A 27,050-nucleotide genomic window follows, 5' to 3' on the forward strand; every position below is an offset into this window, starting at 1 on the left:
TCCCTTTCTCTGGCGAAACGCTCGAGGCCAATTCTTCGATTACGGGGAAGCCCGCTCTGTTGCACCACGATACCCAGAGAGGAAATTTAAACATAAATTACCCTAGTGCATGGACAGGCAACGCTCATGCACGGACTGCAAGTGGAAACATAGCATTTGGCGGAAATGGTTTGGAGATTATCAGCAATGAGGATGGATCGGTAGACGGCTTCAAATATGAAGGTCAGAAAGAGTGGGGAAGTAACAATGTATCTCTGGGATCGAAAACGGGAACGATCCTTTTCAATGTTGGATAAGGCAGAACTTTGGAGCAACTTGGATTCGGAATATTTGCATAGTAGTTTTAAATCCAGAATTTCAAGTTAGGCAATCAGGCAGAAGATATGTCTTAGTCTGTTATCTGTCTCTGGCCTGGCGAAATTATGATCAAGGATCTTGAAAATGCAATGCGACCCCCCCCCCCCCGAGGCGACAATACCAGGTCCATATGCTCTCGTTGCATCGTGCTCTCATACACCACAATGAACGCTAAGAGAATAGATCCGGGCCGGGTCAGGACGTGTGAGATGTGTTTCAGGTGAGATATTGTGAGAGATGGGACGATGATAGGGTATGTAGCATGCGATTAGGATCGACAAGAGGATGCCGGGTCGGCAGTCGTTTAATGAGGGCTAACTAACCAACCACGGATCCTGCTTCTTTTGCTAAGTTGGGCTAAGTGGCTAGTTCGGCGTGAGACCTGCAAGATTTCTTTGTGGTATGAAGATGCGCATGAGAAATGCCCAGATAACTATCGCCAATGGCCTGAATGAAAGGCATACGCGATGATCTTTCGCTGTCGTGGCCCATGCAATAGCATATGAACGATGAGTTATTGGGGAGTTGTTATACTCTACCAATGAAGGTACACTCAGTGAAAAAGGTGGCGTTAATTAGCCATTGGTCGCATCCCATGACCCTCCTTCAAGATCGGGGTTCAAGCGTGTTGCTCGCAAAATCTTGATTACAGCCTCTGATCATATCCTGGCAACTCATCGAATTTAACTGCGACGGGCACCTCAATCCATGATGCGCAGACTCTTGAGCCCTCTGCAAACCCGGTATTGCTAAAGATTTCCTTGGAGAATGGGCAATCGTGCCATTCCTTTCTCCACCATGTGGTGAACACAATCCATCGCTTTACTTCCAAGGTGTAATAATGACAGCAAGAGCCAAACGACTTGAAGGCAGTATATACTAGCGCAAACATTAGTAGACCTGGGCAGTGTTTAGGCTAGGATAAGATACATTTGACGAACAGTCTTAAAACAATTTAGTGTAGATTGTATGCAGCATCGGAGAAAGAAAAGAAAACATGTAGTATCTTACAGTCGATAGATCAGCATGCTTTATAGGGTAATTTCGGGGGCAGCGGTATTGTGATCTGGTGCCGATTGACTTGATAAAAAGCTATTAGAGCCTTGGAATTCTGCTGGCCTAAAGCTCTAGGTAGGGATGGCGTCACATACATCTCTTATCTGGCTATATCAAGCAAGATACGTGCTGTTATCTCCCGGCAAGGTCTGAGGAAAATATAGTCCGTGCCTTTGGACATATTATTTATAGGATCCCAGTCAGTCCGGACCGAAACCTCCTGTCTTGCCGTAAATAACTCTCGGTTTTTTAGAGCTTTTTTTTCAGTGTCTCAGGCTGTCGCTTAATAATACGCACCCGCTCAACACACCCAAGCCTTTGCGAAATAACTGCAATAGATCAGGCAGCCAAATGACAAAAAAACTCTTCTGCGCAAGCTCATCGCAATTTCGAAAGAAGAATTGGTGTGTCAAACTGCTGCTGGGGGCCCATGTCTACTGGGCTCCAGACCTTGCGATTGTAAAGTTCACCACAGTTACTGTTTATGGCAACTGTTTCTTCGAATATTGTGGACTGGAAACATCTTGTTTCTTCCACATATTCCTTGTAAAACTAAAGAAACGTGGGGCATTTTTCATTACATTTCTGTCCTACGAAAGAGAGCTCAACATAAATAGAAGATAGTACCCTCTAAAGTTGCAAGATGGCATAATTGGCCCTTTCCTCTGCAGAAACTAAATTCCGCTCATCCTTTCTAAGCATCTTGCCTTCCAAAACGATGAATTTCGAACGCCACATCCAAGTGGTTGGCTGCCATTGTGCGGGTGAAACCTGCGATGTCATTATATGATAAACTGGTTCACTTACGATATAACGAAGATGATTTTCGCCAGCTTCTCATGCAGGAGCCCCGAAGACATTATGCTGTGTGCCTAAACCTATCCTGCCGCCTAACAATCCTGCGGCTGATGCCGGATTTTAATAATGGAAAGTGACGAATACCCACCCATGTCGGGAGGCAACACTATCGCAACATCTACAGTTCTCCTAGAGACAGGTATGGTGAAGATGGTCGAACCTGTGACCAATTTAACATTGGATACGCCAGCGGGGCTGGTGACAGTTGATGCAGACTGTGAGGACGGGAAGGTCAAGGCTGTTGCCTTCAACAACGTACCCGCATTTGTGTTCAAGTTGGACTACCAGATCCAAGTCCCTCAATTCCCGGAGCTGGGAACTGTCGCCGTCAATATTGCTTGGGGGGGGGGGGGGGGGGGGGGGCGCATGATCTATGCGGTTGTTGACACAACAAAAATTGGCATCCAGATCAATCACATAAAAGGCCCAACGCTGATTCAAATCGCAGAGGCTATCAAGAGCACGCTTAACAAGTCCAACTATATCCAGTTCATATAGAAAACCCCAGTACTAAGGGAGTGAGCATCGTTGAGTTCACCGAGCCTTTCAACAGGGAGTAAATGGAAGCCGCGAATACCGTTGTCGTGTTTCCGGGCCGATTTGATCGATGTCCATACGGCACAGGCAGCTGTGCAAGAATTGACATCATACATGCTCCGGCCAGCTCGCTGTTGGTGAGCATTTCATTCACCGAAGTATTATTGGGAGCTCCTTCAAATGTCACATTTGTGGCACGACAAGGCTGGGAGGATACGAAGCTGTCGAGCCGACTGTGAAAGGAAGCGCTTGGATCAACTCGTTCAAGCAATACGTTTTGGATGCAACTGACCATTGGCCCACCGGTGTCAGGGTTGGCGATCAATGGCTTGTGGCAGAGTAAATTGTATATCGTTTCGATACAGAAAGTAGATATGCCGGGATAATACAAAAGACAGGACGTTGACGAGTGAACACCGCTTCCGCCAGTCATAGTTGGCGCTGTCAGCGCAAGTGAATCACCTGGTGGACTAGTAGTGTGCTGATGGACGATATCGTTCCCCTTCTGAGGTCTTCGGACTTTTTTTGCACGGGAAGTCACCGTTCATACTGTAATACCAAGGTGCATGCATCTACTCCTTGGTCAGCTCAGTGTTGTATTCCAGTTTATTTTTGTTTCGCCCATTTTGCGTCTCTCACAGTCACCAGATGCCCCTCGAAAGTAATCCTGCGCCATTAACCTCCGTGATTATAGGTACGCCGGGCGGGTTGTTGAAAGACACGCTGGCCCAAGGCGACATTTGAGTCAGTCTCGCCGTTGTTTAGCCAATCCCGGGGTTGGGATACGATACTATGTACAGTTTCAGCCAGGCCTAGGTGAACCAATAATGTTATTTCAGAGCCAGGTGCAGGAGGATCAGTGCGATGGTCGCGCGACGGAGCATGATTCTCACCCCTGCTCACCCCATTCTCACCCTGTCTATTGCGCACTCACCCTCATCACCCGAGTCGCGCGACGCTAAAGCGGCGCTCACCCCATTCTCACCCGGGCGGCACCCACCGCACTACCTGCTGTGTTTTAGCCACACGCCGGCAGGTTAGTAGTTGGTTTTTTTAGAGAATAGATTGTATTCTTTTCTTTTCTCAGTGGTGGGTGGCTGCACTAGAAATTACGTACATACCACCACAGGGTGCGGAGCCTGGGCTTCTCGTCCGCTCGGTCGTACTTAAGCCACGCACAATTTGCCAATCCTAGCAAACAAGGTATTTTAACTTGGCGGGGAAATGGGTGAGCGCGCAAATAACGGGGTAAGATGCGGGGTGAGAGCAGGTGAGACTCACCTTCTGTCGCGCGACTACTGTTAATTTTGCTATCAAATCTTGGATTCTAGAGAAAAGTTGTAGCATAGTACCGCCACTCGTGATGGAAATCTCATTGAGACTGACATTGATCCGACTACCGCATACAGCGAAGGTTTATCATCTCGGTGAAAAAATTTCCCTGCAGAATCATTCCTCGCTCGGAAAAGCGCAAGGAGACAATAATGCGCGAGTTTGCTGAATTGGAGAGTGCATTCGCGAAGTTTGAAACAGTGTAATGCTTAACCGGCAGCATTCGAGAATGCAATTTGACTTTGATATCATTTAAATTTCATCGAAAAACTGTATAAAAACAGGACCAATGCAAGGACTTTCCTTTGCGAGCGATGATCCGGTAAACGGTCGCGAACCGAAGCAGGACGCGCCGTTCGTTTTCGAATGTGCCTCGATAGCTCGAGGGGCCATTTGAAAGTCGCGAAAAGGCAATTTTTTGCTTTAAAAGACAACGCGTCAATAATCAAGAAGGTAAGAATGTGCACAGCTCCTGGGCACAATCCTCATGCACTGGTCAAAAAGTAAAGTGGCATCAGGGTGTGACCCAAGGATTGAAGGTGAGTCAGATACTGGCAATACGCGGGTCAGATCGAAGTGATTACGCGTGAGAACCTAGTGCTACTCTGTTTCATTTTTGTCCGTTGAAAAGGCCCACGCGGCGATTACGAAAGAGGATGAAATTGTTTCTCAATTTCTAATGAGACTCGCTCTTCGAGGTTACGACAGAATAAAGGAGGGGAGCTACCACTCCGGAAAATTGATTAATCTCATCGACATGGAATCTCCTGCGTCCAGGGATCCATCTCATCCATATCTGGACAACAAGCACACTATTTTGGCCGAAGGCGACATTCAAGTCAGCCTTGCTGTTGATTTTGCCAATCTTGGGTTGGAATATGCAAAGGCCTAGAGAACGTGACTACCAGCAAATCCTTGCTGTTGTATTTTTTTTTGTGATCTTTCTGATCTGTTGGGTGTAATACACTTTCCGCTTTACTCCTCCGGCCCTTAAGGCCGTTATTGAACGCCCTGAAGGTCCTCTATTCTTCACCCGATCACCCTATATATCTCTGAAGCGCTGATGTGGCCCCTCAAACTTCCTCACCCTTTTTCACGCTTGTGTCTTAATTTGGGTCGGAGCAGATAAAGGAGAGTATATTCAATGTGGTTATCATATCTTTCTGGTCTGCTCTCAGTAATATCTTGTCGGAATAATAAATGATGATGTAGACTAAGAATGTCGCCCGTGGTCAATTTTGGTCTGGCGTTCTTACGCCCTATAATTATATAGCAGCATCTCCTTCAAGGCCGCTTCAAAATTTCTGACTATAGAAGAGGCCAGAAGACTGAGACAACGGTTTTCGCGTATATACGTATGATTATATCATTCTCTCTCTGCGAAAAAAAAGGATATGCTAATGCATTTCCAATCCAAGAACTAGCAAAAGCATCGTTTTGAGGTCAATCTTCAGCACCATTCATTCAGACCATTGTTAAGACAAGTGGGAGTTCAGGGTCAAATGATGCTGCTGGTTTGAAATTTACAAGGATGGCATTGATAATGGCAGAGGAAGAATTAGAAAAAGAGAAAAAGATATTATTCAAAAAATCTATCGCCTTGGAGTGAAAGATACAAGCAAACAACTAGCACCCGTGCAAATACTGGCCGGCTCTGCCTGGCCGCCACAAGAGTATCTGCGCCATGAGACATATAAAGACAAAAATAGATAACCAAAGGGAAGAACCACATCAAATCAATGTGTAGAAAACAAGACTCCTAGGCGCCTGAAGTAGGCACCACCTAATCACTCTCATCCTCCTCAAAATCATTGGCGGAACCCTCATCCTCACTCTCATCCTCGATCACATAGCTCTTCTTCGCCTGGGTTGCGGTGCGACGGGATGGGCGACTAGCAGCAGCCGGGCGAGAGACGGGTTCGTCATCTGAGAGGTCTACCTTGCCGGCAGGCGAATCCAGGATATCGTTAGCCATCGCGTCGATGTCATCTTCGGAATAATCATCCACGGGCTTCTTCTTGGTCGTTCTGGCTTGCTTGGAAGCGTATGCCTTGGCTGCAGCGGAAGGCTTGGCCGGAGCGGCAGCATCCTTCTTAGGACGACCGCGCGGTTTGGGAGCGGCTGCGGCGGTCTTCGAAGCAGTTCTCGAGACAGCCTTACCTTGAGCCTTGATAGGCTTGACAGGGGAGTCTTCATCCTCGTCATCCTGTATTATTGAGACCTCCTTCGGCTTGACCAGCAGAGAGCGGCGAGGAGAGTTCTGCGGCACAAGCTTGCTGTAGTCGGTTTCGTCGGCATCGAATTCGCTGATCTTGGAGGGTTTACCAGTAGATGCCATTAGACTGGCACTACTTCCGGCACGGGACCGATCTTTGAAGAGCTGACGAGGCTCCGAATCACCGCCACCGATACCCTTGACCATCTGGCTGACGTCTCCAAGAAGATCATCGCCATTGTCGCTGTCAGAATCAATATCTGCAGTGTACTTGACAGGCTTGCGAGAGCGACTAGACTGGGTAGGCTTTTTTGAAATAGCTTCGCTCTTTGCAATTTCAAGAAAATCATCATCTGAATCCTCGGCAGGCTTGACCTTGGGCTTGGGACCCCGCTTCGCCGCGGGCTTTGGCTTTGGAGCAGGTTCTTCATTGAGGTCCATTGGATCGTCTGCTGGCTGTACAGATGCAGGAGAGGAGCTGTTCCTTGGTACATCTACCATGTCGATATCGTCCTGTTCCTCTTTAGGGGTCGCTTTGGCCTTAGCCGCGCCACGACTCTTCTTCGGCAGCACTTCCATTTCGAAATCAAAGTCATCATCCGAATCGTTAGCGCCGTCAGTGCCCGAAGGGGTTGTCTTAGCGGCGGTCGACTTGTTGAGGAAGTTAGCCAAACTGTTGACCGGCTGCTCTTTCTTTTTGGCTGCTGCCGTCTTCTTAGTCTTGGGAGCTGCGAAATCCTCATCATCAGGATCATCGCCATTCGCAGCCTTGCGCTTACGGGGGGCCACGCGACCGGCGCCAGTCATGAGCTTAGATGAGGCGCGGCGGCCCATATTCTGGACCTTGCGTAGACGACGTTCTTCATCCTCAAGTTGGAAGCGCCACTCGTTGATGAACTCATCCAGGTCGGTGGTCCAAATTTCCTCCTTGGAGAGCTTGATCAATTTATCAATCTCCATCTCACGGTCGCCAATCTGGCGACGAAGTCGCTCAACACGCTCCTGAGTTAGCGACCACATCGGCATACCGAGGAGGTAGTCGTAGGCGTTTGACAATTTCTCGGTCTCCTTGTCTTCGGACTCATCGCCTTCTTCGACTACCTGCTCGTCTTCGCCAAGCTTGGCGGCGTCAGCAACCTTGGGGAAAGGCCTGAAACTCTTTTCTTTCAGTTCACTGATCAGAACAGGCTTTCTCTTCTTAGAAATAACCAGTGTGCCTTCAATGATCATTTGAATAAAGCGAGCTTGGTTGCTCAACTTTTCAAGCTCTTTCTGGAGCTCAGACAGCTGATGCTGCTTACGCTTCTCGTAGTATTTGAGGCGAACAGTGAAAAATTCCTTGAGAATATCATCAACAGTGGCGTACTTGGTGATGCGGCCCTCCGGGTCGAAGGCAACCAAGTTGGTTGTCGCAATGGTCTTGGAAAGCTTGAACTTCTCGTGTAAACCCTCTGATAAAGCACCCTTCATGTTCTTCTCGTCAAGTTGAATGACGAAATGAACCTTGCTGTGAGTATTGTAATCCTTGTAGTCCTTGATGAAGGACGGCACCTTTTCGGCCTTGATGATATCCTCTAGTTTGTCTTTGAAATCTTGCGTCCAGGTCCGGATAGGCAACTCAGTGATTTCAACCTCCTTGTCTCCACTCTCCTTGATTATACCACTAAACTTGAAGCGATCTCCACCGATGTCGACAACTTCGCCGGTGAACCCACGGAACCACGGTTGCATGGGGACAGTATCTTCGCCATTCATCAAACGCTTCAGATTAGCGACGACGTCCTCGGGGTTGTAGTTGGGAATGGAAGAACTCCATCCAGTTCCAATACCATCGGCACCATTGATCAAAATCAGGGGTACTACTGGCATGTAAACTTCGGGCTCGATCTTCTTGCCATCATCTTCATTGTACGTCAGAAGTGGCTCATCAGATTGATGGAAAACCTTTCGAGCGAACGGAGACAGCCGGGTGTAAATATAACGAGCACTGGCACAATCGCCACCGCCTTGAAGTCGACTACCAAAGTTACCACTGGGCTCCAGGCAGTTGAGGTTGTTCGAGCCAACGAAAGTTTGAGCCAGACCAACAATTGTTTGTTGAAGCGAGGTATCACCGTGTTGGTAAGCAGTCATACCAGAGACGAGACCTGCTAACTCCACAACCTTCATATCTTTCTTGAGGTTACGGCGGAAGCAGGTATACATCACTTTGCGCTGACCGGGCTTGAGACCGTCCACCACGGACGGAATGGAACGCTGGTTGTCCGCCATGCTAAACAGAATAAGCTCCTTATTGATAAAATCCGTATAGGAAATCTTTGCCATGGAGTGATCCAGGTATGTCCCGGGTTTGTACTGACGCAACCATTCCTTACGCTCATCGGCCTTTTTCTTCGAGAAAGCCAATTCAATGAGTTCGGCCTCGTTGTCTTGCATGGTGTGGAACTCTTTCAGATGGCGATCAAGATCACGAAAGTACACCTGGGCATCCTCCGTGGAACTTGTTCCCAGACCCTTGTAGTACTTGTGATCCCATCCACGTTCATCTTTGTGGGCTTCTTTCCACTCATCGTACTCAGGCATTGTGAAGAAGGATCGTGACTTCGAAGGGTTCTTCGGGTCACCCTTCCAGACCTTGATGATAGGAGTAATAAACTCGATAAGGAACTCGGGAATCTTCAACAAACTTGGAAATTGTGCTTGAAGGAAGTTGATGAGCAGACCCTTGATGTGGCTTCCATCATGATCCTGATCAGTCATGATCATGAGATGGCCATAGCGAAGCCCTTTAGTCTCTGTGTACTCTTTCTTATGCTGGAGACCAATGAAGTTCTTGATGTTTTGGATTTCTTGGTTCTTCGAGATCTGATCAAAAGAAGCATCACGAACATTGAGCAGCTTTCCACGGAGAGGGAAGACACCGAAAAGATCAGGACCCACGACAGCACGTCCAGCCATAGCTAAACCCTTGGCGGAGTCACCCTCAGTCAAAATGAGGGTGCAGTGATGACCTTCTCTTGTGCCAGCCTTGTTAGCCTCCACGAGCTTGGGGTTGTTCATCCGAGAGCGACGGCCAACGTCGCCTTTTTTCAGGATCTGGTCGGCTTTTTGCGCCGCAAAGTGGAGAATATTGGACATGACCTCAGTCTTGAGAATCTTCTTGTAAAATTCCTCCTCAAGAACACACTTGCTGCCGAATTGGCTGGCCTTGGTAGTCAACTGTTCCTTGGTCTGCGAGTTGAAAGCAGGGTTGACAATGAGAGCGTTGACGAAGATAAAGATGTGGTTGCGGATCTGAGCCGCCTTCAAAGTGGCACCAGTCTTGTTCTTCTTTTTGACCTGTTCCGCTAGGCGATTGCAAATCTGGTCTGCAATATAGTTGACGTGAGTACCGCCGGAAGTGGTCGCGATGGAGTTGACAAATGAGACTTGCTGAAAGGCACCATCTGAGACGGCAAATCCGATCTCCCAGCGAGGATCTGGGCTGCAGGTGATGATTTCGTCCTTTGCGGGGGGGCCATTATCGCCACGTTCGTTGCGAATAGCCTTGGTGTACATCTCCATGTACTTGCGGAAATTCCGAACCGGGATGCGGGTGCCATTCAGCTTCACAGCGACACCGGAAGTACCCGCCAGGTCATAAATACGTCGTTTTACGAGAGCCTCAAAATCATCGTCGATACCCTCCATTCCAAATTTGGCGAAGTCGGGCTTGAATGTAACCTTGGTATAGTCATCACCCTTGGTGGCATCCGTAATCTTAGCCTTGCCCATCTTGGTCATGTTGTCAGTCCAAGTCTGACGGTATTTTTTCTTCTGACGGGAATCCTGGGTCTCAATTGAAAACTCGGTGGAGAAGACATTGCAGAGCTTGGCACCATAACCGTTACGGCCACCGGTCACTTTCTGTTGAGCATCGTCGTAGTTGGAAGATGTAAGCAGGTGGCCAAAGATCAGCTCCGGGACATAGATTTGTTCCTTTGAGTGTATCTCCACAGGGATACCGCGTCCGTTGTTCCACACGCTAATTTCGCCTTCCTCGCGGTTGATGGTTACCCGGATCTCGCTCATGCCCTTGTCGTTTTGCTTGTTATCGGCAGCATTAACCATAATCTCGTCAAAAATCTTGTAGAGACCGGGAACGAAAGAGACCGAGCGAAATTGCATGGATTCGGACTCGGAGTTGTAAACCCACATCTGCTGGATGGTGCGCTCGGTCGATCCAATATATGTATCCGGGCGTTTTACGATGTGCTCAAGTTGTGTAAGCTGCAAAAAGAGGCCCACTATTAGCCATCAAACGTACAGGACTGGTAGGCCAAAATTGTTCATCCATTAAGTGCGGAAGGCTTACTTTCTGGTACTTCTCTGACGCATTCCCATTTGATTTGGATGCCTCGGAGGCCCCATCGCCCCCAAATGACTCGTTCTCCACATCAGCAAGAGGCTTTGAGCCTGCCCGCTTGATGGCTGCCGTCTTCTTGGCCTTGGGAGGGGTATGGGAAAGCAGGGAGTCGTTATCGGACATCTGGATATCAGACATATCGTCCTCACTGTCCGCCGTAGCCTTCTTCTTGGCCGGTGCCTTGCTCTTGGCTTTCAAAGTTGTCTGCTTTTTGGCTGTGGGTTTTGCTGCTGCTACCTTCTTCGGTGCGGCCTTGGCCTTGGACTTCTGTAGACGCGATTCTGTTAGCCGGGATCCAAACCCGAGCGCACAAGGGAGGCATACCGGAGCAGGTTCATCGGGAACAAAGTCTGAGCTGGCGCCATCGCTGATCTCGAAAATGGAATCGTCCATGTGGGAGTCGTCCATTATGAAAGTGGGTGTTGTGTTGCGGTTGGCGCTGAAAGACCGAGGAATATCGGGTTCAGGCCACAAGAGAAACGAGCGGCGAGGTCAAAAAAGCACTGCGAATAGAAGGAATGAAGAAGAAGAGATCTACGAAGGGTTCGGATGTCGTCAGATGCCCAGCATGGCCGGGCTGGGAAGGAGTGATGAAAGCAAAGAGGGGAAGAATGCGTCGGGCTGTTTTTCTTTGTCGCTTGAAACGCGCCTGCCAGCGGATTTGCGGGCGGTGAGTATCTCGGGCACTCGGATCATTATTCTTCCCCACCGCCTGAGCCGTCTGAGACCGAAACAGGCAATTCCCAAACAAACGTTCGGAAGCGGGAAAGCGGCAGAATAATGGGGCCGCATAAACCAACATCAAATCTCAGTTATCATCAATAATCAGGAGAATACAATAATAGATCTCCAAGTACCGAGGCCTCATGGCCACTCATGATACCAAGAAGCCCACATGCAGAATAGCACTCGCATTGGGATGATAGATGATGTCAGATTCACCGATCGAGTATGGGGAAAAGAGATCTCAAGTGGGGTTTGCCCGTAGAGCTAGCTGATCGATATAGATATAGATATAGATATAGATGAATATGAACGGAAATAAAGGCAGCCATGTATAGTTTTCGACTAGACCTCTCTGTATATACAGAGGCTCTCAGTTGTGACTTGAATAGAGACAGCTGTATAATATTGAGATCCAGGACGAGAATCTCCAAGAAAACTGCCGAAAGAAATGAAACTAAATTTGAAGACCACGCTGCAACTTCAAATAACGTTGGAAGATGGGCTGATTAGGCTTGAAGGGTGGCTAGCTAGTTCATAAGAACCAACCTGTTCAATCATTACGGATGCGATCAAAGAAGACATATGAGCTCATTTTCAAATGATCGAATTTTGCTTTCAACCCATTTTCCATCATGTTTGGTCCCGTCACTCACTACCCTTACCTGGCTCATGTGAACTGGCGGGTCTCAACGTTCATCACTTTGTGGTAGAAGACCCATCACCCGGAAGAGCAGGGGTAGGCAAGTGGAACTACCCTATGCAGAGCCCAGGGGGAGGTTCTGGCAAGAACCTCACTGTCCTGGTCACGGTGCTCTTGGCTTCTTATGTCCTTACCATGTTGACTGGTCTCTGGGTACTTTTCATTTCGGTCATATGCCAATATTGCCACATTGCGGATTCTGATTCTCTATGTGATTTTTGGAAATTAAAGGACGGCGGGGATCAGGACGTGTTGGGAACCCTTGCAGGAGCTTCGCTTTTTGCCTGGTGCAGCGAGCGAATCGAAAAGCCGATGAGTCAGAATCATTGCATATGAAGCGGAAGACCAAAAGATTGAAACACCATTGCTTGGATCAGCGCGAGGGTGAGGGGACATGGACTGTTTCTCGAATTGGGGTCAATATTCAATCCATATCGCTTATACATAGCCTTTCTTTGTTAAGCTCCCTGCACCTAGGTATACTAGATTCGATATTCTTCCTTTATGCTCTCCAGTCTGGAAATCCGTAATCCATGACACCTTTTTTTTTTTTTTTTTTGGCTTGTTTCTATTTGTGTTTAGATTCCAGGAAGACGAATTTCTAAGACAGATATATCTCAAGGATGAAAGCATGGACTAGCGGGTACATCCGTTGGCAACAGGCGGGAGTCCTGACTGGGAGCCAGCATGGCTTAGACCGGGGGAAGGGGTGCAGGCTGGCCAGCCGCTAAATTTCCCCCGCCATGATCCCAGCCATGATCCCAGCCATGATGCGAAGGCTATATGGAGGCTACCGAGTCCAGTGAAGATCATTTCAGCCACCCCTTCCTCCCTTCCGCTGATGCGCCATGTAGCCGAAAATTGGACACGATGAAACACGGGCGGCCAGGGGGCTGGTCTCGCCCATTTCTTACAATACTCCCGGGCGTAACCCAATGGGAAACCGCCAAGCTTTCCGTGATCCAATCAAACTCAGAATAAATAACAAATGTCATGCACTGGGTAATCATAATACGTCCACGATACCCCATGGCTCCCCCTCTCGTTGATCCCGCAATGTCCGAATGTCCCAATCTGCCAATATCGGAGTCAGTACCTGCATATTTGTAGCATCGTGTCATCTCGTTCCCTCCTGATATACACGGGATAGAGTGGATAGATTGGCCGCCACGAAAGGCGGACCGGAACCCCTTTCGAGTATTGGTAGGTCATATTACTCTTTTCTTCTTCGAGTGGTGTCGAACGCGCACTGGGTTCGCCGCGGGGGATCCACCGATCGTGCGGCTTCCATGGAACAACGGGATGAGGCGCGAAGAAAGAAGAAGTAAGAAGTCCAACACCGCAGTCCGTCATCAGAAGTATGCCCGGAGAGAAGCTGTGCGTCTATGATCATAGTTCCGTATTCAATGATGACCAGTGGGGCGTACGATGCAATCCGAACTATACAGACGTTCAACCAACCCGGAATGAAACAGAGGGGAATCCAGCCCATGGAAAATGCAGTGGGCAATAATAATAATTTGAACTATTCGTACTAGCCCCACCCCTTCTGCTCTCGACAGTACCCCCTACGGACTCATGCTCAGACAGTCGGTGTCTGAGCGATGATCGACGAGGGGCGAGACTCGAGGCCGGAGGCGGACTAACCTCAGGGGCTAGCGAAATAGTGCCGCTGATCCACTTCTCCTCCTCCTGAACTCCCTTTTTCCCTTCAATTTGAATATTTTGAATGGGGTTTGGATTCCCTTCCAATTGTCATTCTCTTCTGCACCTCCGGTTCGATACGGTGCTGGGTCACCGATAGGTTGGTCACTCGTCGCGTTGCTGCGGAAAGTCGTGCTGAAGTTGCTGATCACGCTCGACTGCCCCCAGAAATGAAGCTGGTCTGGCATATCTTCTTGTCCACTGCTTTGGCCCTCTCCGACCGAACCTGCGCCTTGAACTGACGGGACCCTCGAGTGATTGAGATTGTGTTTCCCCGTGGAGAGCATCTACGCGTTCGTCAACATGATGGAGAGCCCCGCACCCGTCTCCCCAGGGGCCCATGCCCCAAACCACGATTCGATGGTGACCGTGTCCCTGTCCAACTCCGAACACTCCCAACCGGATTGGCGGACGCTTGATATTCCCCCGACCCCGATCGAAGCGAGCCATGATATAGAGGCCACCAAGATGAAAACCGAGTCCTTTGGCCCAATGCCCCTACAGGATGCCGCGCGAAGCACCCCCACCCCTAGGGATGAACCGCCAACCCCAACCTCACTCGCCGACGGATCCGGGGAAGACACTCGAGGAGAAGAAGACACCGACACCGAAGCGGATTGGGAGAATCTGGACAAAACTGAAGAACAGGAACCCCGCGGGGAGAGCTCGGACGAGGTAGGTTTGACAAGAAGAATGTTGAAGACCTCATGGCGATCCGGGAATGTAACAACTAACGGGTATCCCTTTCTCTTTGCTTCGATTAGTCCACAGCTCTACTCCTAGCCCGCTTGGAACAAGAGAATAATGCGTTGGCAACCAACCCCAAGTCCGGATTGGCTAACAATCCCACCCCTCCTAATGTGCCGCACATCCAGCGACATCAGCGACAGTCCCGCTCCCAGTCGCTCGTCCAGATCAAGAAATTGATCAATGATCCGGGACGGTCTGAGTTACGCTTTTCCCAACTTCAACCGCCGCCGATGACGGAACTGGAGTTTTGGGCGGCCCTGGTGGCTGATTATCCGCAGACAGCCCAGCGACTCCCAACTTTAACCTCAAACAAGATACAAGGCGGTGTGCCACCACCTCTGCGAGGGGTGGTCTGGCCTAGCTTGGCTGGTGCTCGCGATCCGTCCCTGTTGGACGATTTCCAGCGACTCTCAGGCGAGAGCAGCCCTTATGATGGACTGATCGGCAAGGACATTGGGCGCAGCTTTCCGAATGTGGAGATGTTTCGTGACCCGAACGGGGAGGGCCAGCAGATGTTGGCTCGTGTTCTAAGATGCTTTAGTCTGTATGATGCAAAAATTGGATACTGCCAAGGTCTTGGGTTTGTGGTTGGCCCGTTGCTCATGCACATGTCGGATGCCGAAGCTTTCTGTGTACTTGTTCGGTGAGTTTCTTCCCCTGTGGCTCTCTGGAAGATCTTGGGGAGATGGAGACTGACATATCCAATCAAATCATCCAGTCTCATGGATCATTATAATCTTCGGACATGCTACCTACCTGATTTGTCAGGCCTCCATTTACATGTATATCAGTTCCAGAATCTCCTGGCGCGGCATCGCCCGGCTCTATTCGAGCACTTGGAGTCTCTGAGTGTCGAACCTGTTTACGTGTCCCAGTGGTTCCTTTCCTTTTTTGCAGTCGCTTGTCCCTTGCCGATGCTCCTGCGAATCTACGATGTGATTTTCCTCGAGGGTGCCTGTGAAACATTGATGCGTGTTGCACTTTCCCTGATGCAACGAAATGAGAGAAGAATCTTGGCTTGTACTGAGTTCGAGGACGTCATGCAGTTGCTTCTGTCACGAAGCTTGTGGGATACGTAAGTTTGGTCCTTGTTTACTTCACCACCTTCCGGAAGCCTTGCTGACAAGGTTCAATCCAGATACGCGTTCAATGCCGATGATCTTGTAAACGACTTTGTGTCTTTGACCCCTCTGGTCACCAAGGAAAGTCTCCAGGCTCTGGAAGCTAGCTACAACCAATCTCAAGGCGTACAGACTGGCATCTCCTTCCCCCAGATGCAGGCCGCGGCATCTCGCTTCCTTGGACGTCTTTGGGCGGGCTCAAACTCTCACCATTCCGTCAGATCTCTGAACCCCAACCCAACCCCCTCACGTCCGAACAGCACAATTCGCCGCTCTACGTCCAAGCAGAGTATGACCTCAACTCTAAATTCGGTGGAGACGACATCGGACGCGAGCACTGCCCCGACAGAGCTGACAGCTGCAACTGCAAGCCTTGATAGCCCCAAGGCTCGCATCAAGTCTAACATGTCGACACATCACAAAGACCGAGACCTTCATACTCAGATCGAGGATTTGCTGATGGCATTGAGTGACCTTCAGCGTCAACATGCTGATTTGACACTCGAACTACAACAAGAACGCGAGGAGCGCGAAGAAGACCACGCATTAGCGAAAGAAATGCTCAGGCAAATCCAAGAGCCAATACCCGGAGACCAAACAACCGAACTGATCTCAAAGGCTAGGGCTCGCTTCGCGTCGAGCGAGCCCAAAAGCTTGTCAATTACCCAGACAAAGCAACAACTTTATGACGATATGACTCGATGGAAAGAAATGCACGAGGTGGAATCTAGCAGATGTCTGAACCTTACCCGACGAATGGACGATTTTGAAAAAGATAATTCCTCTTTGAAAGATCAACTTCGTGAGGCTCGGAGTCGAATTCAAGATGGGTATCGTGATCGACAGCGACTAGAACGGATGAACCAAGAACTTCGCTCTCTGAAGATTGCTGAGCCCTCAGCATCCACTTCCGATGTCTCATGCACTTCTCCAGACTCCGAATCATCCTCTCCCACTGGCCTTCGCGAATTAAAGCTGGTGCGCACAAACTCACATAAGAGTCCTACATTCAACAAGCGTTCGAGTAGCCTAGGCTTGCAGAACGTGTTGGTTACGGAGAATAACAAACCAGCGGCCGAAGAGACCTTGCTTCTCGAGCTGGTCAATGCAAAGACCGCGGAAGCAGTCGCCAAGCAGGAGCTAGAGGAAGTAAAGGGAAAATTGGACGCACTGCGAAAGATGATCAGTGCTCCACATACTCAGAATGTCAGCAAGTTGCAGAATCGGCACTCCTTCATTGGAAACTCTCCATCCACAACAAGCATATCCAAATCTTCCCCTGAGCCTGTCAAGACACCTGGCACCTCCACCAATGTTGGCTCCGGAGGCGGAGGATTCTTTAGTGGATGGGGTCGTCGAGCTGCACCGGCTGGAAACGAGTCCCCAAATTGAAACGATACGTGATGGCCATCTTTTGTAACACTATTGCTACACGCTCATCAGATCCGGCTTTCTATTTCATGAGCAATATGTTTTGCGGGAGTTTGCTCCCTCTTCCCGATTATTCCGAGCCTTGTCTTATTTCAAGTATATAGATGATATCCCTCTTGTTGAGAATTGTTCGTATCTCTTCTCCTAGTATCTTCCAGTCTGAATCGGAAACCATTTATGGTATGCAAGTAAATATTTCGGGGTGATTTTGCCAAAATGATTATGAATGACTTACCCTAGTTAGTGACCTGGGTGGCCAAGAAAGTGGGGACTTGCGGTGACGGTCTCGAGCTGAACGACGGGAGCGTTTCTCAATCCAAATGTGGTCGCAAGATAGGATTCAGGATGACAGAATCACGCATAAGCGTCAAGAATGAAAAGGGAAGAAAGACGCACGCTAGTCGTCCGAAAGTGCGCAGTGGCAGGGTGACACGCAAGTACGCCTCCCCATGTTCTCCATGATTACGGGGGCTTAGGTAGTCTGAATCTTGCGCGATAGGAGCCGGCATAAGAAATGCGACAAAGCACGCCCATATTGTCTCAGATGCACGAGTACCGGGCGAAAATGCGAGTATCGCGAGACCCTTGACCGACGTACCCGGGCCGCCCGTGTTGGTGACATAGTCGTGCACCTCTCCCGCAACAGTCCAGTGGAGACTGTATCTAATAGAAAGACATCGGATCTGTTACTTTGGACCACTGGCTCCTCTCGTATATACGGGTCAAATAGAGTTACCCTCCGATAAGCGATGGTATCTGGGCTTAATTGATCAAAAAAGTTCTTTCAGTCATCAGTCTAATCCAGGGCTCATTGAGTATTGTGAACTATAAGTGCTTATGAATAGGCCTCATTTCGGTCTTGGACCTGGAATCTACGCCATACTCTCTAATATAGCATATGAAAAGTTGACAATACTAGCTCTTCCGTGGCGCATTGGTCGCAAAAAGCAAGTCTGCCCAACTGAAAAGATCTACTGGTGAGACCAGGTCTTCTACCGACTGATCATAGACTTCTTTTGCACGCAACGTCCACAGGGTATCCACACCGCGGGATAAAGCTTCATAGTACATCAACCCCCAACAGGCAGGCGCAGTCGCTCCGTTCTGATATCCAATGTAGCGATTCTCGGCCGAGATATTTGCCCATGGCCCATTGACCAGTACGGCCTCGCATCGATAAAAAGAGGGATTATAGGGTACCGTGTAATTTAAGTTATATTTGGCAGCATATTCGGATGCGGTAAATAACAGGTGATCATCCAGAGGGAATAAGTCATAACCTTGGTTGGCCACCACCCGCGCTGACAGGGCCAGCCACTGCAGGCCATCTTGAACATGCACTTGATCTCGCCCGGCCTCTGAGCTCTGTCCCGTTGTTGCCAGGAAATTGTGAGGCACCCCAGCACACGGGTCATTCTTATAGGCGTAGAGGGCGTAATTATAAAGAGCGAGATCATCCAAGTAGACGGCGAAATTGAGAAGACCGAAGATACTCGCCATCCCGTAGTTTGCCTGACCGATGATGATACTCTGACGGGGGAATAACCAGTATAATTGAATGCTGAAGCCGGCACCCCCCTTCCATGTTGAACCAGCCTCTACCCCTCCGCCTTCCCAGCGCATGATCTCAGCTGCATTGGCGAAGATAGGTCCTTCTATTCCCACCAGAAGTGAGCGGTCAGTACCGATAATGTTCTCTAGAGCCGAGCCCCATGCATCCAAAATAGTGACTGATCGATTCCAATGATCCTGGTCGCGCGTAATGTACCCTAGAGTTCATACGGGGTATCAGCATTGATGCCTGGCTGTTGTCTTCTTCGGGTGAGTAAAAATTATAAGATATTGTCTTACACATGATTGCATTCTGATATGCAGCCCTCGCATCATTGGAAAAACTGGTATAGTTGCTTACAGTTCCACGGCTAATTACCGAGTGAGGTCCTTGCATGGTGTAGGTGGGCTGGGAATAGGTATCATTAGAGAAACGAGTGTAAGCGGAAGCCCAGGGGTCGACATTCGCTAGGACATTTTTGCGTATCATTTCCAATTGATCATGACTGTGCCACAGTCCAGGATGTTGGAATTGATTGGTTCGGTTCTTTGAGCCCGCAGTGTGGGGGACGATCATCACCGGTCCTGCAGTGGAGAGGGATCTTAACATACGTCAAGGGTCATAGGCTTTCGAGTAATGCACCCTGTACACATACCATTCAAACTTGGGATATCGCGGACAAGACCCTGGACGGCGGGTACGATTGACAAGCACCACCAAAAAGCTCGCATATTTGTGTCATAGGAACTAGTTTCTCTGTTGGGCTAATACTAATAGGCCGTGAAAGAGCTTTATTTATCAGAGAATAGTGGCTGAACCTGTACACTTATGCCTCGGGTTTTTCTTGAAAGTTGAAAATATAGAATTAGAATACAAATTCAAATGGAGCTCCGGGGTATGTCCCGGTGATCGTCCGCCCGCTCCCTGTGTGCAATGAAAGCCGTGAATGAACCCAATACGTAACATCCCGGGATCGAGCCCAGAAAACAAAAATGGAGCTCCAATACAGTCTCTCTCAGGAGTAACTCCTCGGGCTCCTCATTTTCGTACTGCTAGTGGCGGTGAAAGGACCTATTACAGGAACCTCAGCTTTGTCGCTTCAATCGGAGAGGCAGGAAATATGACTTCTTCCTATTTTTTGATGATATAAATCACTTGCATATCGAATATTGTTGCCTCGGCTCCCTTTATCCTGGTTCCCATTTTTGCTCTTCGATTGTGTTAAGCGTGCATGTCGGACTTTCAATGACTGCTAGACCACGAAAAATGGGCACACTCTACAGTGACACAGCAAAAGGATAATACGGTATTCTTTCTGGTGGACTGCAAATCAAGAATAATGCTTGAAAAATACATTAGGTAATCTTAGATTACAAGTTTAGATTAAATTTTACTTAAAAAGGCTCGCGATATTGACAAGAATTTGTAGGTCCCGGGGCAGGTCCGACAATTGCGAGGTTGCACAGATCTGGTCCCACGGCATAGTCTGACAATTTTACTCCAAGGCAGAAGGTATAGTGTGGGGAAGGTCAGAACCTGTTTAGTATACTTCGACTCCTTCCAAGCTACTCCGTATGTAGCGCTAACATTTTACAACTAGAATATGGTACCTGTGAAATTGACGCTGTAAATGACACGCTCTGGCGCTAGAAACGGCCTCCTTTCACTCTTATGACGGCGAATCGTCGCTTGACCGCCCACTGCACTGTCGGCCCAGGTAAAATATTGCTCCGTTAAAACCAGCGTGTCAGCGCGGGCCAGATTTGACGTCTGAAGGCATCAGGGCTTTACGAGATAGATACAAAACCGTTTGGAACTTCTTACTTGAACTTCTGCAGAATAACTTTGCCTAGCTGTTCATTCGATGATTATAGCAGTCCACTGTGTATGACAGCTCCACCACCCAACATATCCATAAATCCCAACGCACTTTCCCCTCCGGGACCTTATCAAAAAGATGGGGTGTCGAGGACGCTGGAACCTACACATCAATGGTCAATGATAGTCCGCACTAGATGACTTGCAAATTCTCACCTACTCTGTTAGGAAAATGGTACCGCCTCTATTACCCTCGAGCGCGGATAAGTTACCCTGGCGATGATTCTACATTGCGAACAATCAAATGTTTATGCCACAAGCCCGACAATCTTGAAGGATGGGAACCAGTCCTATTTCCCAGCCTACTTCATTCGAATCTAGATTATGTTTACACTGTCGATCTAGACGCAGGCACTTTCACAATCTCGTTATGGAGTGAGCTTGACGAATCATTGGCGCCTTCCGCAAAACGGATGGATCTCACCGAGATCCTTGAGACATCTAGCATAAATGACCATATGGTGCGGAAACCTCAATTCATGTTTATCAAAGATATTTGTGAGAACAGCAAGGCACAAGCAAATCAATTCGAAACGTTGGAAATGGACTTTGGCATCCCTACACCCATGAACGAGCTACAGGAGCGATTCTTTACCGACCTCCTTTTATTTGGCGCTTTTATGTCGATGACCCTTCAACATGGAGATACAATTCTCCTGTATTCAGGATACTATGCATTGCTTTCCTCCGTCTTGCAGCCTGGAATTTTCAGGTGTCTTTTGATTGCAACGTTGAGCTTCCAATCTTTTTTGCGTTGATTCCCCGTTGGAGCTACCCTGACGCGGACGTCTACTGGTTTCATGGAACCTTGTTGTTTTACAAGATGACACTGAATCCAAAGACATGGTAAACGAAGCCGTCTCAAAAGCTGAGTCATATATTGGCGACTCTCGGCTCAGGCATGACAACGTTCCCTTAATTGTTTTTTCACCACGTTATGTCGCTTTCGTCAAACTTTCTCGCGAGATTATTCTGGCCTCTAGGAGGTTAATATTGCTTTCCAACGATTCGGCAAACCGATGTTCACCTGGGTTTCGTGCTCTAAACCGGGTTCTAACATTGAACTGCTGGAAGAAGCCTCGCGCCCACAGGGAGAAGTGGCCCATCAACATGCCGCCTGAGATTGTTCAGATGATTCTTCGTGAACTGGAACCGCAAGATACCGTTGCATTTTCGCAGACATCTTTCGTTGCTGAGCATTGCTACTATTCTTCGGAATCCCGGTTCAAGAGCATCGAGGTGCTCAGTTTGAAGTCCTCTATACCTTGCTGTGGCAAGCGCACTGGACTGGAGACGCATGGTATTTGTTGTTCTAACTGCTATGCTTGGCAACACTTGGAATGTATCGGTCTGGAAAACTATTCTTCCAGCAGCCAGTACGTTTGTGCGGGCTGCCAGGAGAGAGCCTGCATGATACTTGATCCTGGCGGGATAAATTGGTTCAGCCGTCGGAAAATTAGGGAAGGATGTCAAGTTGGAGTTGGAGGTCTTGTTAAATCACTTCAATTGCGACTCTCGAAGCCTTCCCATTTAAGACCGGAGCTAACATTACTGGGAAATCTTGTCTCAATTACGACTTCGCTCACAGATTATACCATTCTTTTTGACCGCTTCTTCTCTGGACTAGCTTATGGCTTGGAAGATAGCTCCTAACTCGCGGTCATCAATAATCCATATGACTGATATGTGGCGATGCTGAGGTTTTACCCCAGGTGGAAGAAATATGTACGACTCAGAGCTCAATCTGTGAGCCATCTGTAAAACCTCTAGCTGTCAAACATCACTTGATATTCAATCAAGGGTGTAAAGAAGAGTTCCATAGCCTAATTGATCATAACCCCCGCTTGTACTCCCATAATTGCCGCCGCCACCCTCAGCACCAGAGCCATCCTTGACAACCATGTCACGATACTTCTTTGTGTAAGTCACATTCAATCCCTTGAGAACTCCAAAGTGGTTGTAAAGAAGCTCCCAGATAGGTCGAATTTCCCCTCGACTGCTATTACTGATAACGGTTTGTGTCACGTCGCTGTTGTTGTAAGTCGTGTACGGCACATCGTATCCCAGGTTATACTTGGCCACGTATTCAGCCCTAGCATTGATAATTAGCTTTTGACATTCCATGATTTTAATTGAGTTCACACGAAGATGTAGATAACTCACCCCGCCAAGATACGATTATCCAGATATGCAAACATATCATCTCCCTGGTTATACGCTGCCTGGGCAAAGGGGCCAAGTAGGGCAAGATCCAGCATTGAATGCCCTTGATCCCGCCCTGCTTCCTGACCCTGTCCCAGAGACTGTCCATCGACTTTATATAGTTCCCAAATCGCATTTTCGATCTGCCCATTCCCGGCTCCACTCATAAAGTACGTGATCGCTTCCTCATACATCGTCTTGTTATCCGACAGTATACCGATCGAGAGAATGGAGGCTATGTTGCACAGATCCCAATTAGCCCAATAATGGTCGATAGCGGCCCCATGATGATTCACGATGAAGTCATGATTGAGGGGATAGAAGACATTGACCATCATGTCGATGAATTGGGTCAGGTTCGCAGCGGGCCAGGCGGAGTAGCCGCGCATGAGTTCAGCAACGTTGGCAAATTCATAACCGTATATGCCTGCGGCCAGGTACATATCCGTTGAGCCGGAGATGCCGGTCAAGGTTGAGGACCAAGTATCCAGGATCTCGACGACTTTATCGGCGTAGCTTGTGTCTCCGGTAATCAGCCAGTAGATTGCCATGGCATAGCCTGCAGCGATATCTCTATACAGGGAAGGGTAGTTCTCCGAATGCGTGCCGTCTGAGCCGCGGTAGACGATGGTCTTTGGAGACGGGGTGTAGCCCAGATTGATGTATGTACTATTTGTCAACTTATACCAGCCTGTGAGCCACGGTTCGGTCTGGCTGGAGACCTTGGAGACAATGCGCGAAATATCTGATGCCGTGTGAAGAATTCCTGGGTGTGTGAATCTGTTTTGGGCGATTTTGTGCTTGGGGAGGTGCAGATTCGCCCCATTGGCAGTTGATAGGGGAACAAATGCAAGCAATGTTGCGAGAATGTTGGACTTCATGATGTCCCTTGAGTGGCGTAGACTGAAATGACAATGAGAAATGTTGACTGTCTATTTGGGTAGCTTCGAAACGATCGTATGGTTCAATCTGGGCTGTTACCAGCTTCAAATAGATGTTTCAAACCCCCTCTTCCTGCCTCTCGATCATAATGCCGGGATACTATCCTTGTAAACTTCAGGGAGAAAGTAAGAATCAAGAAGTAAAGCCATGATCGATGTCAAAAGCGCCGGTCTTTTGGCCGATACAGGCAGACTGTGTCGTAAAGCCTTTAAAATATTCTACCCCATACATGACTTGCAGCGATTGGAGCCGTTTCACAAACACAGGGGTAAATGGGGAAGGAAATGAAAGATTTCGCTCATTCGGGAAGGGATCTGCACGGCTTACGTATATCTTGTTTTACTTGAAACGGCTCGAGGCGTTGGTGCAACGACCTTGTGGGCCATCTCCTGTAGCCGGGCCGTTCTCCGGAGGACTTCCGGCATCACAGAGAACAGAGAAAGCCCGAAACTGTTCCCAGAGACCTCTCGTTTATTTCTTAGAAAAAAACAAATCGAGGTATATCTCTACTGTTCTTTGATTGGAATATTCGAGCCCTTAGATTCATTAGGCTTGCATCGGTACGACATTGGCTTGCTGGCCGGGCTCATTCTGAAACTCCTGGCTCCACCTGCCCAGGTATACTTCATCCCGCTGACTGACGTTACTGTTCATGTTTTTGAATAACCAAATTCTATAAATTTCATAGTTCAGATTCGCTCAGGTCGAAATGAAGCTGATATTGGAAAACGAACTACAGAGCTAGCATCGTCTTTAATCTAAGAAAACTCCATATGAATGATCTTGTTAATTCTTTTCATTCTCCTTGCCTTCTAACACCTGTATGGGGATATAGCTTCATTGCATTCCGATGTTTGGATGAACTTTAAAGCCTTCACATGCTCATTGGCAAACAAAGGAACAAAGTCTGAAACCATATACCATTTTGGCTTTATCATTCCATCATGGATAATTTTGTCGCCAATCCTGAGGTTGTCAAAAGTAATGCCATCAATTTTCCGAGTTTCGTCGTAACCCATCACCATTGATGGGTTCACCACCTTTGAGTCCTTTGTATTTAAAGAGACATTTTTGAACGTGATATTATGGATTAGTTTCCCGGGAGCCCGGCTCCACATGATATTGTGCATGACACGAACGTTCAGAAGTTGGCCCCTAGTGATTCTCTCTACCCGAATATCCTCGAAGTCAATATTGTGAAACGTGTTCGAATCAGCAGCAGTCACGGCCAGGCATCCCTGATACCAAATCTGATTCTCTTCATGATCAAGTATATCAATGTTCCTCACTTTGATATTGCTGGTGGTTTCAGGATTGTCTGGATTCCCATGTGTGCCCATATTGATGGCATGAGCAATGTCTGGAAGCAACACGCAGTTTTGAATAGTAATATTCCGCGAATCTCCATACCAGTCCCAACGGTGAGAGTAGAGGGCAATATTATCGTCTGAGTTTCGAAGGAAGCAATTTTCGATCAAAATGTCTGACGAACAAAAAAAGTCGATACCATCACCATTCCCTGCTGAAGTGAATGACCTATAGCGATTCACGTGAACGTTATTACATTCGCCTGCGGAGAGACTGAACCCTTTTGCTCCTAAGGATGTGATCCCCTCGACTCGAATATTGCTTGCTCTGCTCATATGAATAGCTCCACCGAGTTCTCGATAGACAAAGCCACCTTCTGGACCAAGAATGAAGCCATGTCCTCGAACACAGCTATTGCAAACGTCGGTAAAGTTTAGCCGATAGTTGATAAACGATCCGCCAGCAAGGTAGACCGTGGTATCTGAAGGCACCATAAGGTTGACGCCGTCAGTAGCATATTGAGCAGCGGCTCCTTGATTGAGACCGGATTCAAAATACCAAACATTTTCCGCCGTCTGATCGGGTGGATTGTCGTCAATTTCGTTGGTGATAATGTGTAGGACCTGCCATTTATTTCCGTTCAATTCGAGCATGACATCTTGAGCCCTGTCGAAAGAGAAGTTGACGGTGTTTTCGTACAGTTGGCTTAAAATTCCACGGGAAATAGGTCTTATCACGGCCGAATGTACTGGTCCCTGATTATATGTGACGCGGATCTGAATGGGTCCATTAAAGTCGAACGAGGCCATCCCCACGTAGTAATGATTGAATGTGTCGGAGTTTGTGCTGGCATTAGACACCTCAACTGGGTATACAGGTACCTGATACCATGGCTGATCTAATGAATCCCCCCTTGAGCGAACTTTGATCGAGTAATTCTCGTTGGACTGGAGACCAACAGGTATTGGATAGATTTTGATTGATGAAGCACCAGGCATTTTTGGGACAAGTTGAGACGGAGGTATTAGGGTTGGGCTCTGCCGGCAAATTTTTTTGAAGATAAGTATGATGTAGTATGTAATGTTGAGCCCGTAAAATATGCGAACCAAGATGGCCAGTTTCAGAAAAAGTCACTGGTTGATCAGTGTGGTATAAACCAATGGCTGCCCAAAGCCGGGGGATTCTCCGGACGTAACGCCGCTGCCAAGGCATTTCCCAAAGACAGCGCCCTCCAGCATCTCTAGAAAATGGAGCTTGCAATTGCATGACCCTTTTACCTCGGATCTTTTTAGACCAAAAAATTCATTGTTGGTTTACGTGTTGAGTTTGGACGTAGATATCTTCACTCTTCCAAAAGAGGTCTGTGAAGTCGATGCATGATCTACTTTCTTCCACTTGGCAAAAACAGTCGGGTTCGCATCGCTCCCGGCCGGACTAAATGTGAAGGATGGCAGCAATGCGAGTGTCCAGATCTAGAGTCATTTCCTATACACTAGCCATAGTATGTTCGCCTGAACATCGCCATTCAAAAGAATCAACGAGGCTGGTCTGCTCCCCTTGCCACCGATTTAGCTTTTGGCCGCTCTTCAAGCAGTATACCTCGTTGTGAGTCGTCTGCAGCCTATATGGTTATCCATCGGTGGGTTTCAAATAAGAGGGATATGCAGGACCGAAGAAGGTTCATCAATGTACACAGACAGAAGCGATGTACACACGTAGTTCGATTGTCAAACCGGCGAAAGCATGTCCCGTTCCCGTACACGGATACGCGGACTGCCCCATGTCAAATATATAATGAACTTCTGATGGCAACGATTGTCTCTAGACTTGTATACCTAGGTAAATGACATCAAATTGGGGGCAACCGGGCAAGATATGCGTGCATTGTTGCATTGTTGCATTGCCTTCAAAACCTGAACCGAAGCCAGGATGGGAAACATGCCGAGCGGGGGTCACTGCAGAGCCTTGGCGAGAAA

General features: G+C 48.3%; 7 protein-coding genes across 7 annotated transcripts; 3 read left to right on the top strand and 4 right to left on the bottom strand.

Moving 5' to 3' along the window:
- Nucleotides 1-2,337: 2,337 nt before the first annotated feature.
- Nucleotides 2,338-2,769, top strand: N7462_008147 (proline racemase; the record flags this gene model as incomplete). Its single annotated transcript, XM_057079865.1, has 1 exon — nucleotides 2,338-2,769. One exon carries the CDS (start codon nucleotides 2,338-2,340, stop codon nucleotides 2,767-2,769), a length of 432 nt encoding a protein of 143 aa, XP_056932535.1.
- Nucleotides 2,770-5,923: 3,154 nt separating this feature from the next.
- N7462_008148 (DNA topoisomerase 2) lies at nucleotides 5,924-11,168 on the bottom strand (the record flags this gene model as incomplete). Its single annotated transcript, XM_057079866.1, has 2 exons — nucleotides 5,924-10,624; nucleotides 10,710-11,168. 2 exons carry the CDS (start codon nucleotides 11,166-11,168, stop codon nucleotides 5,924-5,926), a joined length of 5,160 nt encoding a protein of 1,719 aa, XP_056932536.1.
- A 3,025-nt stretch (nucleotides 11,169-14,193) lies between these two features.
- N7462_008149 (putative GTPase activating protein (Evi5)) lies at nucleotides 14,194-17,153 on the top strand (the record flags this gene model as incomplete). Its single annotated transcript, XM_057079867.1, has 4 exons — nucleotides 14,194-14,565; nucleotides 14,655-15,283; nucleotides 15,359-15,715; nucleotides 15,779-17,153. The coding sequence occupies 4 exons, from the start codon at nucleotides 14,194-14,196 to the stop codon at nucleotides 17,151-17,153; spliced, it is 2,733 nt and encodes a 910-aa protein (XP_056932537.1).
- Nucleotides 17,154-18,107: 954 nt separating this feature from the next.
- Nucleotides 18,108-19,353, bottom strand: N7462_008150 (chondroitin AC/alginate lyase; the record flags this gene model as incomplete). The annotated part of the gene is given in 2 exon segments (XM_057079868.1): nucleotides 18,108-18,961; nucleotides 18,975-19,353. The coding sequence occupies 2 exon segments, from the start codon at nucleotides 19,351-19,353 to the stop codon at nucleotides 18,108-18,110; spliced, it is 1,233 nt and encodes a 410-aa protein (XP_056932538.1).
- A 2,112-nt stretch (nucleotides 19,354-21,465) lies between these two features.
- Nucleotides 21,466-22,275, top strand: N7462_008151 (uncharacterized protein; the record flags this gene model as incomplete). Its single annotated transcript, XM_057079869.1, has 2 exons — nucleotides 21,466-21,922; nucleotides 22,211-22,275. 2 exons carry the CDS (start codon nucleotides 21,466-21,468, stop codon nucleotides 22,273-22,275), a joined length of 522 nt encoding a protein of 173 aa, XP_056932539.1.
- Nucleotides 22,276-22,413: 138 nt separating this feature from the next.
- N7462_008152 (putative GPI anchored protein) lies at nucleotides 22,414-23,705 on the bottom strand (the record flags this gene model as incomplete). The annotated part of the gene is made up of 2 exons (XM_057079870.1): nucleotides 22,414-22,714; nucleotides 22,786-23,705. The coding sequence occupies 2 exons, from the start codon at nucleotides 23,703-23,705 to the stop codon at nucleotides 22,414-22,416; spliced, it is 1,221 nt and encodes a 406-aa protein (XP_056932540.1).
- Nucleotides 23,706-24,578: 873 nt separating this feature from the next.
- Nucleotides 24,579-26,072, bottom strand: N7462_008153 (putative endo-polygalacturonase; the record flags this gene model as incomplete). The annotated part of the gene is made up of 1 exon (XM_057079871.1): nucleotides 24,579-26,072. The coding sequence occupies one exon, from the start codon at nucleotides 26,070-26,072 to the stop codon at nucleotides 24,579-24,581; it is 1,494 nt and encodes a 497-aa protein (XP_056932541.1).
- Nucleotides 26,073-27,050: the final 978 nt, after the last annotated feature.

The sequence above is a fragment of the Penicillium macrosclerotiorum genome (genome assembly GCF_028827735.1).
Source record: "Penicillium macrosclerotiorum strain IBT 26536 chromosome Unknown utg000007l_segment0_segment0, whole genome shotgun sequence".
NCBI classification, from domain to species: domain Eukaryota; kingdom Fungi; phylum Ascomycota; class Eurotiomycetes; order Eurotiales; family Aspergillaceae; genus Penicillium; species Penicillium macrosclerotiorum.